At 42.1% G+C, this 14,959-nt stretch overlaps 1 protein-coding gene across 1 annotated transcript in view; it reads right to left on the reverse strand.

The window, feature by feature from the left end:
* Positions 1 to 3,430: 3,430 nt before the first annotated feature.
* The window catches only part of LOC104338827 (vitellogenin-1-like), a 46,767-nt gene continuing 35,238 nt past the window's right edge, over positions 3,431 to 14,959 (reverse strand). Inside the window, exons 28-35 of the mRNA XM_075424060.1 lie at positions 14,695 to 14,833; positions 13,368 to 13,503; positions 12,447 to 12,633; positions 11,930 to 12,027; positions 11,230 to 11,324; positions 10,966 to 11,125; positions 6,561 to 6,722; positions 3,431 to 3,611 (exon numbers count right to left, since the gene is read on the reverse strand). Coding sequence (XP_075280175.1) covers positions 3,493 to 3,611; positions 6,561 to 6,722; positions 10,966 to 11,125; positions 11,230 to 11,324; positions 11,930 to 12,027; positions 12,447 to 12,633; positions 13,368 to 13,503; positions 14,695 to 14,833 — 1,096 coding nt within the window. The 3' untranslated portion in view covers positions 3,431 to 3,492. The remainder of the gene's footprint in view (positions 3,612 to 6,560; positions 6,723 to 10,965; positions 11,126 to 11,229; positions 11,325 to 11,929; positions 12,028 to 12,446; positions 12,634 to 13,367; positions 13,504 to 14,694; positions 14,834 to 14,959) is intronic.

Here is a 14,959-nt window from a genome sequence, read left to right on the forward strand (position 1 = left end):
GAAAATGAGGCACTGAAATCCTGAGTCCCATGCAAAACTGCATTACAAAGCTGCAAAGGCAGGATCAGGACTCAAGCCTGGGCTACGCTTAGGCCTCCATCTTTTTTCTGACACTTTTTCTTTTAAACAATGCTGGAGTACTATAATTGCGAGGTCATATTCCTTGACTGGTACAGTGAAGTCCAGAGTTCATTAATTCATATCATTGAGAAGCACTAGGAATGAAAAGTAGAGTGCATAAAAGATGAGACTGTGAAGTACACATTTTAATACTCGGTGGGCTATATAACTTTGGTTTGCTTTATAAGATAGGACAGGCATGATTTCCTAATGAGGTTTGAATCTGGACTGCAGATATCTTCCCAGATGGGTTGGAAATGTCTATGTGGTGCATTAGAAACTCCAGAAGGGCTTTTTCACACTTGTACCACTAATGCTCTTAATTCCTTTGGCAAAATGAGCTGATTCTAAGTGTTTTGCTTTGCCGTGCCCACTGCCAACCTCAGGCTTTGCTAACTTTCATTATATTTGGATTTTTACAGCTGTAACATCAGCGGAGTCTTTCAGTCAGTCAAAGGCATTCAGCTGTCTCAGCAAGAGGGCACTAACGAAGAGGAAGTGGACAGAAATGAAAGGTGCCCCCTTCAAAGTGGAAATAATAAGAGCTGTGTCTCACCCGTGCCCTGCACAGAGCAGAGAGTGGAGCGTGCCTGGGTTTTGCTAGCTACCACTTTCCCCTCTGGCTGAGCCTGCACCCCAGCCCAGGCTGCGTTGCTGGTAGGGTGATGGTGAGTGAATACCCTGGCCGTGCTCTGACATTGTGGGTCATTTTCACCATTCTTTCCTTGCGTCTAGGACAGCGTGTGAGCTAGGAGTTATTTTAGGACTTCTGGGCTCAAGCCGTTGCACGTAGGATCTTGCTGGGAGCTTTAGTGCCCATGAACACTGCAACCAGTGGAAAGTGCTAACCGCGGAGCTGCAGCTGGGGGAAAGGCAGACGTGTGTGGTTTTAGCACAGGCAGGATACCTTTGTCTGGGCATGACAATTTAGAAGAAAGAGACGTGTAGCTGCTATGGTCGCTCCCTTTAATTGGGGCACCGGCGGTGCCTGCTTGTTGGTGCGGGATCCAAAGTGGGGCTTCAGCGGGGACAGGCCTGACCTGGCACGCTCATCATTTTTTAATGCTGTACAGTATGGATTGTTATTATATATCATCATTGTAGAATAAACTAATTTAGGACTGCTGATCAGTCTCTGCCTTGAAGTTTTTTCCAATGACTTGAACAGTCTGTAAATTGTTTCTGGGAGAAGGCATTTGCCTTTACAAGCTGCTTGTATTTTTTGTACTTTATGTCCCAGCTTGATCATTGTTAATTAGTGTCATGCTTCTGTGTAGATGACTGTGTTTTACTGCGAGCAGAAGTACTTCTCTTACTAATGCCTCTTAGCTGTTACTAAATTCCTGTTCTAGTAGTTGAGCATGAAAGTTCATTTTTCTTCTCGCACTACATTTCTTAGCTACCTTTGTCTTGTTTGAAGTGGTTGACTGGCAAAAGTTTCTCTTTTGTAAACAAGCAGATTAAAGAGAAAGGTGTTGGATTAAAGATGACTGCCTGATCCTATGAAAGTAAATGGAAAATCTCCCATAAGCCACAGTGAAAACAATACCAGGAAGAAAAGGGCTTTCCAGCTGTAATATTAGTGTGATTTTAAAGGAAAGTGGAATGTAATACCCTTCATCTCCCCTTTTGTTTCAGGCTACTCTTTTTGCAGTGCAGCTCTTCTGACGAGTTAGCAAAACACAGCTTATGTACAGGGAATTTGTGAATGCTTTATTACAAATAAAAGCACACTGCAAGAACTCAAGTTACTGGTCTCCGTTTGAATATACTCGCATGAAAAAAAAATGCTGGATAGAGCACAGGCTACCTGCATATCGACCCAGTACACATAAAGGTGCTCAGATACAATGTATAGACTAAATTAAGGCTGGGGGAATGGAAAGAGGCAGGTAGCCCCCTTTTGGCCTCTGCAAGTTACCCTCAGGAGAGAGGTTTAGGGGCAGTGGCAAATGTGTGTGCCACAGGATACACATCAGGGCTCAGTGCGCTGAACCCTGATTTGAACAAACTCATAAAGGCTTACTTTCTTCTAGAAGTAATGAAGTAAGTGCAGCATGCTGAGAAGAAACAAGTCTTTTCTAACTTCAAGTTTGTGGCAAGCTGCAACCTGAGAGAGAGAGGAGTACTATATGCTATTCATGTTTCTGCAAGTGAAAGAAAAGCACTGAAAAAAGTTATTCTGTAATTGTTCAGCTACTGTCTTCAATTGCTTTGCTGATACCTCAGTTTTTAGTTAGAAGGAAAAGTATTTTCTTTACTGACAGTTTCCTGACAGCATTTGGGTTCAGCAGTACCTTGCCCATGCTAAGGCTTCTTTTGGAAGAGCATGCTGCCTGCTATTGCCTGTTGTGCAAGAAGTATCACGGTTCACTGCATGGCTGATTTGTGTACAAGGTGAAGAGATGCTGTTGCTTGAGGTTTCAAGGTGCCACCTATTCCTGGTCCCCTGGGGTGGGAGGGAATTGCCTTTCTGTACAGGCCTTGTGAAAGCTAACATATTGACACTTCACTGGTTAAACACAGTCTAACTGTCCTGCTTGTACTCTATTTTAGCTTCATGATGTTATTGATCTTACCTATTTTTCTACATATTACTTTTTTGGAGTATTTGGAATGCTACCTGATGTATTATTGTTCCCCGAAGTTTTTGAAGCAATCGTTTTCATAGATATACCATAGGAGATGGTAAACCAAAAAAAAAAAAAGTTCCTATTCATACTTTTAGCTCAAGAAGCAACAGCACATCCATTGAAATTTAAATTAAAATGGGGACGGTGTCATACACTATAGCTCTCTGGAAAGCTACAGTGGGAGTCTAGCAGTCCAATTCATTCCTTTGTAGAATGTACTAAGGCTAATGGTCTTGCTGGGAGTAAAATGCATTTTTTTGCAGAACGGTTCCAAGAACAGACTTTGCTCTTTACCAGAAAACATAAAAGAAAACAAATGCTTACTGTGTCTTTAGTATGCTAAATATGAAATTCTCTGCACAATGGAATGTTAGCAGTAGCCGTAATCATGTTTTCCTTTCATCACCTAGTGAACATGATTTTAAGAGAGGACTGCTGTAATTATATTTCAGACAAAAGGAAGTAGAATTTCTGGATAATATTGTAGTTGGTCTGATTGTTTTGTTGATAGGGAAAAATAAAGAAAGAGACCACATGAATACTTATTTAATGAACAACATATTTATTAAGCAGTGCAGACTGTACATAATGCATTTGACTTTGGATGCAATGCAGTAGGCTTATTTTCTTCAAGCACATTTCTTAATATTTTACTACAGCTATTATATTTCCTTCTTATCTGTCCAGCTATTCAATTATTTGTATAGTATGTCTATAGCACAACACTAAAGCTTTTAGCTTAACTACAGTCACCAGTGCAGGTACAATCAATGTCAGCATCCACAGACTCCACAACATCCTCAGATGCAGATTTCTTATCGCTGCCTCTCTGCCATTCCAGCAGGCTTACAGCAGTGTCTGTCAGAAAAGCGAAGCCATTGTTAACTAACATCAAGCATATTAACACATTTCAAGGAAATACTGTTTTGATGGCTGCCAGGTCCCTCACCAAGTAAAGAATGAAATCCTGCCCCCACAACTGACATCTAACTGACTTCTTGACTTGGAGCAGGATTTTCATCCATGATATAATTACTATAATACTTCCCTAAAACCAAAACGAATAACATTTCATGAAGCACAAAGACAACAGGCAGGAGGCTGTAAAAGTGCTGGAGGTAGCCACTGTCTGTGTAAGACCACCACGTACCAACACACATCAGCAATCTCTTTTTATGTTAGTGCTGCATATCACTGTGTATTTCAGCTGACTACTTGTCGAAGTTCATTCTGAAGGATAAGCCCTTTGGAGAATTTTCAGAGGTTCATAAACTTCTAATTAAAGTTTCCCATAAATTTTGAAATCTGGCAGAGCATTGTCAGTTGCAGTATTAACCTTACCACACTGCTTTATCAACACCAGCTTGAATAAGCCATATCCCTTAATACTGAAATAATCTAAATGGAATAATGATATTCATCCTCCCAATAAATATTCTTAGCTAGTTGGAGGTTTATCATTGCATCTGAAAGAATATTAGGACATCCATTTAGATTAAAGCTTTCATAATTTTACCTCCATTAGTTTTATCCCTTAGCTGGACAATACATTTATAACATGCCGTCTCTCATCACAGGGAAACTGGAGACTGCTGTATGGGTACAGGTTTTATCAGTCCTTATCTCCTGAAGTGTTAACACTCCCCTTGGCTAAATTACTGTCCAACCTGAAGCATAGGTCTTGCATAATAAAATGGATAATTAATATTTCCCAGAAAGGTGCCAGAGATGCTTTTTAAAAATATATAATATTTTCAAGCTGTGAAATGAGAAATGCTATAAAATGTGTGAGTTCTGTTTTTATATACATTAGTTCTTGTTATCTCTCTTACCCTTGGGCTCACTGTGGGTCTGGTCACGTTCATACCCATGTAGGAAACAGTTCCCTTGGCAAATTGGATCATGGCTGAGTAACTATGATCCCTATGGGTAGGGCTTGTGGCATGTTTGAAACGTAAAACAGCATGTGGACTTAAACTCAGGGTGATGTCTGCCTCAATCAAGATCCTAAGACTACAGTCTCACTGACTGGAGGACAACAGGGGAAATTCTGCACCCTTGTACTTTGTTTTGTCCTTGCTCCACTGGTGACAGTGGTGGGGTCCCTCTCTTTTGAAACATCAGACTATCAGGGTTGAGTTCTCATATAAAGAACTGAGAAAAGTTCTTTGTCCAGTGTATGCAAATACATGTTCTCAGCTTGAGAAAGATGCGGATTTTGTTTCTGGTGCTTCTCCAAGTCTTTGAACAAAGAAAGAAAAAGAACAGTTTTTAAGGGCTGGCCTTGGTTTCCTATTGATCCTTAGCCTGAGAAAAAGCAATCATCTTGCTAAAAAAACACAAATGGCATCTTTTTCTTTCCTCCTACCCCTCCCCCTGCTCTTTCTCCTCACAATAAATAAATAAAAAAAGCCCTTGATTAGGAGTGCTGCTAGCAGACTTCTCAGTCTCTGGTTCAGTAAATGAACCAGAGAAGCCTGCAGTTGCTGTAAAAGCAGCACTGGCTGAGACAACCTACATATCTTTTTTTCTGATTTTCCTCTTTTCTCACACATTTTTGTGAGAGAACGAGACAACTTTATTATAGCCTAATATTCTGAGGCAGTGAGTGGTCTGGGATAATGACATTTCAGAGATACAGACTTGGACACACAAAAGAAATCTGTGAAACATGGATATGACAAGATTTTGGAAGGATTTTTTGTTTAGGGTGTGGTTTTCTTTTCATGAAAGGATGCATCTATTCACATCTCAGGAAGCCATCAGACAACTATTAGCACTCTCTCTGTTCTACTTGTTGAACAGGCTGTTGTAGACTGTTGACTATTATATAAAGATACTCATTGCCTTTATGGGCTGATTCAGCACATTGCAGATATTAATGACTTGAGCGAAGTGTAAAGTTCTACATAGATGTTATTTAAAATCAGACATAAAATACTCTGTTCCTCTCCAGTATTACTCAACACAGGGGTCCATTGGCTTCAGTGAAACTGCACTGGATTATCCCAGGTAACACTGGATTTGGCCAACAGTGGTTAACACTGAGAAAATACCACTTCAGTAGATACTCCCTAATAGTAGGTTTCCCTCTAAGATATATATGTACTGTGTAATTCATGAAAAGATTTAGAAAGGAATGCACCAGAAATATCTGTAGGTTCCTAGCTGGATTGTCCTCTCATGCTTACTTAACTTCAGTGTGAACCTGCGTTAGACAATGCATCACATCCATGACAAACTGGTATCAGTGAAAGGAGAAAAGGGCCCAGTATTTTTAAAAATCTGGGGCATGAGTGTGTATGTATAAAGTACCTTCAAAAACAAACCAATTTTTGGAACAATCAAGAGAACATTTCAGCAATGTGCTTTTTGCTGATGTATTGCACAGTGACATAGCATAGCAGCCTAATCACAGCAGTCATGTCACACGACTGACTTTCAATTGCTTTGCTTGCCCTGGTCTACACAAAATTGCAGGCTGTAATGTGCATAGAAGGACTCAGTGTTGCTTATCTCAATTTTATGGAGATCCTGAAAACACGAAAAAAATTTTATCGATCACTGCTGCCCCTTTTACCACCTCAAATGTTTTTCCCAGATGATGCTACCTGCCATCATATAAACTAGCTTTTAGCTGGCCAGTACTGTCAGTGGTTACAGCAAATACTAATGGGATTAAAAACAGCAGCTCAGAGAGGAGCTGGAGCAATACAGATCTGTGCGTGGCTGTGCTGTATTTTGTTCTTTCGAGTGCTCTGACAGAGCTCCTACAGTACGTGACACAGAGAGAGAAAAATATTGTACCTTTTGGGAAACAGTGGAAGCCAACCTTAACTGAAGTTTTTTCGATTGGAGTACACTCTTTCATACATTTCAGTACTGGGTCAACAGAGTAGCACATAGATTCCTCTCCATCAATAGTAGGATTTCGATTCAGCTTCACATAACTGTGCTGCAGCTTGCACCCTAAGAGGAAAAGGAAAGGTAGTTAAAATTGTAGAAATAAATCCCAATCGACCCTTGCAATAATAAAGGTCCATATTTTCTCTTCAACTTTTATTAAAACACAGGTGCCTGACAAACCATTTTCACAGTAGTGAGGTTATCGAGATAGGATGGTAATAAGTTGGGGGATAGAGGACAGAGTCTGAAAGGGGAGCTATTTTTAAAATCTAATTGCACAATATAACCCAAATGGAATCATGTACACCCAGTTTTTTAGAACTACATAATACACAGAAAATAACCTCTCATATCTGAAAGCTATTAAGAGTAGATACTGCAAGCACAATGGTTACTTCATTGCATTAGGAAAAATGTCAACTGTAGTGAATGAATAAAAAAAAATGCAGCATTTATATAATAATATCAAGGATAATTTTTGTATTGGATGATTTTTATAATGCTGCAATTATCTCGCTCAAAAGGTATAATGTAACTTAACAGGATCCCAGCTATGACTCTGTTTCCTGACACACAGATAAGTACAATTCTGCCGCCACTGAAGTCAAGGAGAAAACAACCATTAACTTCAACAAAGTTATCTCAGGTCCAAGGTAAATGGAGACCTGCAGAACAAAACTGTATTGATGTTATGGGAGACCATAATTATTTTTCCAGCTACATGTGAGAGGAAGCTCTTTAAGAATATTTCTAAATATTTTCCTAAGATTGCATCCTCAGATTGTACAGAGCAAAAATAAAATTTTGTGCACTCTGAAAATTTATATGAACTTAAGATCTGACACTGCATTCATAGTCTGCAAAGCGTTTGATTAAATTAAGTCTGCTCAAAAGAGCTGAAACTGCTTTGATTTAGTGGTGGAAATCACACCAATTTCAGTGGGAGCAAGATGCGGTCTTATTTTGCCTCTCCAAGCAAAAAGCTACTCAGTGTAAGAATCACAGAATCACAGAATCACAGAATAGTAGGGGTTGGAAGGGACCTCTGTGGGTCATCTAGTCCAACCCCCCCGCCGAAGCAGGGTCACCTACAGCAGGCTGCACAGGACCTTGTCCAGGCGGGTCTTGAATATCTCCAGAGAAGGAGACTCCACAACCTCCCTGGGCAGCCTGTTCCAGTGCTCCGTCACCCTCAGAGAGAAGAAGTTCCTCCTCATGTTCAGACGGAACTTCCTGTGCCTCAGTTTGTGCCCATTACCCCTTGTCCTGTCACTGGGCACCACTGAAAAGAGCTTGGCACCATCCTCCTGACACCCACCCTTCAGATATTTGTAGGCATTTATAAGGTCCCCTCGCAGCCTTCTCTTCTTCAGGCTGAACAAGCCCAGTTCCCTCAACCTCTCCTCGTAGTGGAGATGTTCCAGTCCCCTCACCATCCTTGTAGCCCTCCGCTGGACTCTCTCCAGTAGCTCTTCATCCTTCTTGAACTGGGGAGCCCAGAACTGGACACAGTACTCCAGATGAGGCCTCACCAGGGTAGTGTAGAGGGGAAGGAGAACCTCCCTCGTCCTGCTGGCCACACTCTTCTTGATGCACCCCAGGATCCCATTGGCCTTCTTGGCAGCAAGGGCACACTGCTGGCTCATAGTTAACCTGTCGTCCACCAGGACACCCAGGTCCCTCTCCGCAGAGCTGCTCTCCAGCAGGTCCACCCCAAGCCTGTACTGGTGCATGAGGTTGTTCCTCCCCAGGTGCAGGACCCTGCACTTGCCCTTGTTGAACCTCATCAGGTTCCTCTCTGCCCAGCTCTCCAGCCTATCCAGGTCACGCTGAATGGCAGCACAGCCTTCTGGTGTATCTACCACACCTCCCAGTTTGGTGTCGTCAGCAAACTTGCTGAGGGTACATTCTAACTCTTCATCCAGGTCGTTGATGAAGAAGTTAAACAAGACTGGGCCCAGTACTGACCCCTGAGGGACACCACTTGTCACCAGCCTCCAACTAGACTCAGCGCCGCTGATGACAACCCTCTGAGTTCTGCCATTCAGCCAGTTCTCTATCCACTTCACCGACCACTCATCCAGCCCACACTTCCTCAGCTTCCCCAGGAGGATATCATGGGAGACTGTGTCGAAAGCCTTGCTGAAGTCAAGGTAGATAACATCCACAGCTCTCCCTTCGTCTACCCAGCCAGTCATGTCATCGTAGAAAGCTATCAGATTGGTCAGGCATGATTTCCCCTTGGTGAATCCATGCTGACTACTCCTGATAACCTTCTTTTCTTCCACTTGCTTGATGATGGCCTCCAGGATAAGCTGCTCCATCACCTTTCCCGGGATGGAGGTGAGGCTGACTGGCCTGTAGTTCCCTGGGTCCTCCTTCTTGCCCTTTTTGAAGATTGGAGTGACATTGGCCTTTCTCCAGTCCTCGGGCACCTCTCCAGTCCTCCAGGACCTCTCAAAGATGATGGAGAGTGGCTCAGCAATGACATCCGCCAGCTCCCTCAGCACTCGTGGGTGCATTCCATCGGGGCCCATGGATTTGTGGACATCCAGATCGCTTAAGCGATCCCTCACACAGTCCTCCTCGACCAAGGGAAAGTCGTCCTCTCTGTAGGCTTCTTCTCTTACCTCCCGGGCCTGGGATTCCTGAGGGCCAGTCTTAGCACTGAAGACTGAAGCAAAGAAGGCATTCAGTAGCTCTGCCTTCTCCGCATCCTCCGTCACCAGGACACCCGCCTCATTCAGCAGCGGCCCCACGTTGTCCCTAGCCTTCCTTTTGCTGCTGATGTAGTTGAAGAAGCCCTTCTTGTTGTTTTTGACATCCCTTGCCAGCTTCAATTCCAGGTGAGCCTTGGCCTTCCTCGTCGCATCCCTGCATGCTCTCACTACGTTTCTGTACTCTTCCCAAGTGGCCTGTCCCTCTTTCCACATGCCATGCACCTTTCTCTTCTGCCTGATCTCCGCTAGAAGCTCCTTGTTTAACCATGCAGGTCTCCTGCCTCCTTTGCTAAATTTCTTTCTCAGGGGGATGCATTGCTCCTGTGCATGGAAGAAGTGTTGTTTAAAGAGCGACCAGCACTCATGGACCCCCCTGCCTTCGAGAGCCCTGGCCCACGGGATTCTTCGCAGTAGCTCCTTGAAGAGGGCAAAGTCAGCCCTCCTGAGGTCCAGGGTTTTGATCCTGCTTATCGCCCTGTTTCCTCCACGCAGGATCCTGAACTCGACCATTTCATGGTCACTGCAGCCGAGTCTACCTCCAACCTTCACGTCCTCCACCAATCCCTCCTTGTTTGTTAACACGAGGTCCAGCAGCGCGCCTTTCCTTGTTGGTTCCTCCACCACTTGCATCAGAAAGTTATCATCGATGCTCTGTAGGAACCTCCTGGATTGCGCCTGCCTAGCTGTATGGTCCTCCCAGCTGATGTCAGGGTGGTTGAAGTCCCCCATGAGAACCAGAGCCTGTGACTGTGAGGCTGCTTGCAGCTGCCTGTAGAAGGCTTCATCAACCTCCTCCTCCTGGTCGGGTGGCCTGTAGTATACACCCACCGTAATGTCACCCATGTGAGCCTGTCCCTTAATTCTAACCCACAAGCTTTCAACTCCTTCTTCACTTGCCCCCAGGCCAAGCTCAATGCATTCCAGTTGCTCCCTCACATATAGAGCAACTCCCCCACCTCTCCTTGTTGACCTGTCTTTCCTAAAGAGTCTGTAGCCATCTATGACAGCATGCCAGTCATGCGAGTTGTCCCACCACGTTTCTGTGATGGCGACCAAGTCGTAGCCGTCCTGCTGTATAATGGCTTTTAAACTGCCGCTGTCACACTCGACTCCGCCCCCGCTGAGTCAGAGCTGCTGCTCGTTGGCACTTCCCGCTTTCCCGCTGAGGGGGGGGGCCGGGGTCTCCTCTCTCTCTCGGCGCTTTTTGCCGCCTCGCCGCTGCGGTTTTGCCACCGGAGAAAGGGTCCCTCGGCGCGAGCCTCTGCTCCAGAACCCTTCACCTTCAGTAGCTTCGCCGAAAAGAAACTATAGCAGAATTAATAATTTAACATTGAAATGCACAGGAGACAAAAACTTTAGCTATAGTATATATTCTCTATATTCACAGGCAGTGTTTTAAAGAGTCAATGGTTAATGACGTTAAAATGGATATATACTGCTATTGTCAGTATATACTGCTGGATGGATATATACTGCTATTGAAGTAAAGATATCTGCTGCTTTAAAAAAAAAAATTACTCACTATTGGCAGAAGAAAAGTAAAATTGTATTCTCCCCTAGCATAAATTGTTTTCAGATCTACTCACCACCAGAGCAGGTTTCTTCTAGTAGTACCCATGAATGAACAAAAGCAGAACAGCTGTGTGCCAGCTTATGATTTGGCATTAGGAGTTCATTGTGCTTTTCTCTGTCATTATTTCCACAAACTCCACAAGTCTTTCCTCTCATCCATGAAGCAACGGTAACCTATAAAATACGACATCTTTGCAGAGAAACTGAAGTGTTGGCCTGTTGCATTGCCAAAGTACTGAACCGAAAGGAAGCAGTAACCTTAAAAGTAAGCCAAATACCTTAAGGATCACACCATCAAAAGTCACATTCTTCAATCCATGTGTTGGAGCTTCCACGATAACTGCTGTTGCATTTTTATAAATTTTAACATTGTCTGTAAAAAAATAGTGAATCATATGGTGATCTGCTTAATTTCAAATTAATGGAGAAACTGAGTAACACAAAACAAACCATAATGCATTTTCATTCACAATGATCATTCTGCTGCTACAGTTGAATATATTATTTTTTTTAGAGAGAGAAAGCAAAAATAGAAGAAATGATCTCTTTACTTGTAAAAATAGTCTACTGCTCTTCCCTGCAGTTGGAACTGACTTTTGTATCCGGTCTGCGAAGTCTTGAAATGATAATGACATTGATGATGTTCCAGCTAAACAGCTGGCTCAAAGCATCTAACTGCAACCACAACAAGTACTTTTTTTCTAAACAATCACCAAACTGGACATACCATATAAATACACAAAAGTGCTTTATTTACCTTTCAGTTATGCTGAGGGAAAGTAATAGTGTTCATGCTATAGGAAACACAGGAATGTAAGTCAATACAAGGATTAAGAAAGTAAAGTCTCTAGTTTTTCTTTGAACTAATCTCACTTGTGTTTTCTTTACAGTGAAATGTTTCTGTGAAGTTTATAAAAACACTGTCCTGAAGATATTTATTTTCCAGGTCAGTCCTGGAAAATGGTTATCATAGCTTACCTTTTTCATACTCAGAAATGCCACTGTGTGATAGTACTGGTTCTTCATTGCATGACACAAGGAGAGATGAATTTGCCACAGGACAGATTGTGATGTTCCTTCAGGAAAAAAAAATAAACAAAACAAAAGATCAAAGAAGAAACTAATGGTTAATCGAAAATGTGAAAAGTAGAGACATTTGTGACCAAAGCTAGCAGAGAGCCAATTTGAACATCTGAATTTGAATGAATGAATGAGTTGTTTTCTTTCCAAAGTGAAAAATTCATTAGGATTTTGGGTTTTGAGATTCAACCTTTAAAAAGACAGCGTGGGGACATATTAAGCAGGTTATTAGATAACAGTTGCTGTAAAATTGAAGACAAGAGCAACTAAACCGAAGAGTCTCAGATGAGGATTCCTCCTGGAAGCCCCATCTTTCCCCATATATCTGATTGCAAACTAGCTTCACCTAAGAGCTAGACTAACTCCCTGAAATTTTATACCTAATTCCTGAACCCTCAGGATAAACCACACTTACACTGAGGTTGTATTTATGTGAACCTCTCTTGAGAAAGACCGAGGATCAGCCTTTCTTGTAGTAATGATGAATTTTGGGTGTTCAGTGCAGTCTTGGGACACTATCAGGCTGCAGCTTTTATTGAAAGAATATGTACGGCTCACATGATCGAATGTTTTGAAATTTCCCTCGCTGACTTCACATGTGGCTGCAAAACAAAACCAGAAGAGACATGGCAGATGTGACAATGGCATAGGTGCTGCTGCAAAGTATTGAAGGCTGCCTCTGTGAGACTGAACTACGTAGCAAACAGGAAAGGAATTTCAACATCTCCTCGGCAGAAACTTTAAGTGCTGCCAGAGTCTGTAAGGACAGGATAGCACTACAGAATAACTACCTGATATATACTATACTAGTATTGTTTTTGACTACGTGATAAACACAAAATTCATGCTAACAGGAACTATCAAATTCGTGAGAAACTAATACTACCAAATTCGTGAGAAACTAATAATAGTAACCATGATAGAAAGCAGTTCGCATTTTCCCACAGAAGTACTAGGCAACCACCAGCTAAAACTCACATGACTCCTTTTTGAAAAAAATAAACAGGGCAGGAAATACATGATCTGTCTTGTACCCTTCATCTGATGCCTCTCAATGTGGAGATGGTACCTTCTTAGAAGGAGCAAAAGACAACCTCTACTGTTTGCAGTCAGGAATGATTCCTGAACTCCGAATATTTACATCAGTTTGAAGTCTCTTCATGCACCTGCCAACAAACATGCTTCTAAGTGAAGGAATGAGCTGTTGAGAAAGCAGGATTAGAACTGTTATGCTTCGCTAGAAGATCACTACAAGGAAAGGCAAGGCCCAGCCATGGCAGAGTACAGATCTAGAAACATTTCTTATTCATGAGACAAGCATATAAGTAATATTTACATTGATCTTCTTGTGCTATTTGTGAAACTATTTCAGGAAATAAATTCCAGGCAGTGATGTCTTGAGTCTCGTAAGATGGAGGTGGGCCTAAGGGCAGAGTGAAAGGCATTCGGAGTGCCTGATAGTAAAGTGTTACCTGAAAAAGCAGAAATGAAAATACATTAAGACAAATTGAACCATATTGTTCAAGATATCACTGCAAACAAAAAGACTCTTATCTTGAAAAAAAATCTTGAAGATGCATTTATACAACAGCAGTTGCGTTAGCCTCTCCAGGATGCACCCAAACCTTAAGCTTCTGTGAGGTATCATTGTCTTCTAGTCACACTTCTTGACTTTTTGAAAAATTGCTAAGAACGTTGGAGAGTAACTGACAGAGACGAAGTTTAAGTGATAATTAAGTGACTTCTTTAAAAGTAAGGTAACAAGTCAGGTAACTGAGTAAGTCGATGGATATCTCTGGAAAAGTGAACAGCATCCACTACAGGCTGAAAATCGTCATGACAGGCATTGTGGTAAGATCCTTCAATGTAGCTACAATGTCTCATTTACCAAGAGAATCAGGCCTAGTGTGCTTACTTCTTCGTTATCATATATTAAAGATCCTGTAATACTGAAGCACCAATGGAAGGTTAAAGACACACTAATTTAACTGTGTATGAATAGCTAGCTGTTATTAATTCGCCAGAAATCCACAGGGGAAATTTTTCAAAGGTGTGCATAGGGATTTGGTGGACAAGGACCAATTAATCAGTGGGATTCTGAAGATCCAGCCTGTGCAAGCTGCTCTGAGAGTGTAACTAACTGCTCTAGTTTGATTAAGGCAGACTTGTATTTGTGGCTGTCATAACTTGCTCAGATCTGTCTCATCAAGCGTGGTTACTGCAGATGTGGAACTTGAGTGCCAACACAGATAGATGCTCTACATGGTTGCAACAAAGTGCAAGGTCTTCTCAAGGCCTCCATTATCTGCTCTGAGATTCCTATACATCCCACAGAATTAGTCACACTGGGTAAAACGAATAAAGGTGTGAGTGCAGAGCAGTCACACTTGAGACAATTTGGACCTAACTGCTGTTCTCAGCGTGGAAATAAGGTATTTGACTACAGAGTCTGATTTTCAACTTATTGCTGTGTTGCACTAAAGCAGCACAAAATCAAGAGTACTCTTGTATGTATTTCAAGATCTGTGTAACATAGTCAAGTATATTGCAGTTTCTCTAAAAGGGAATGTTTTGTGTTATTTTCTGTACATTAAATATCAAAAAGTTATTAGTTGAAAATCCATTCAAAGTAAGGAAAAGGAAAATAAAAAATTGACACATACCCCAGGAGCTTTAATTACTGTATCAATTGTTCGTGAAGATGTTGCAGCTGCCCTTACTATAAATTGATGAGATGGATTTCTCTGATCTGCTTCTGAGAAGCCCAACATGAGTGCTGCACCAGGAACATATTGCATAAATCTAGAGGTAAACAAGATGTGACAAACTCAGGTACATGAGCAAAAGCAGACGTGGGAGGATGAGGACTACTGGCAGTGCTAAAAAATCAGGGAAACAATGGAAGAACTGAAAAGTCAAAGAAATAAT

This window comes from Opisthocomus hoazin, chromosome 6 (assembly GCF_030867145.1).
Source record: "Opisthocomus hoazin isolate bOpiHoa1 chromosome 6, bOpiHoa1.hap1, whole genome shotgun sequence".
NCBI classification, from domain to species: Eukaryota; Metazoa; Chordata; class Aves; order Opisthocomiformes; family Opisthocomidae; genus Opisthocomus; species Opisthocomus hoazin.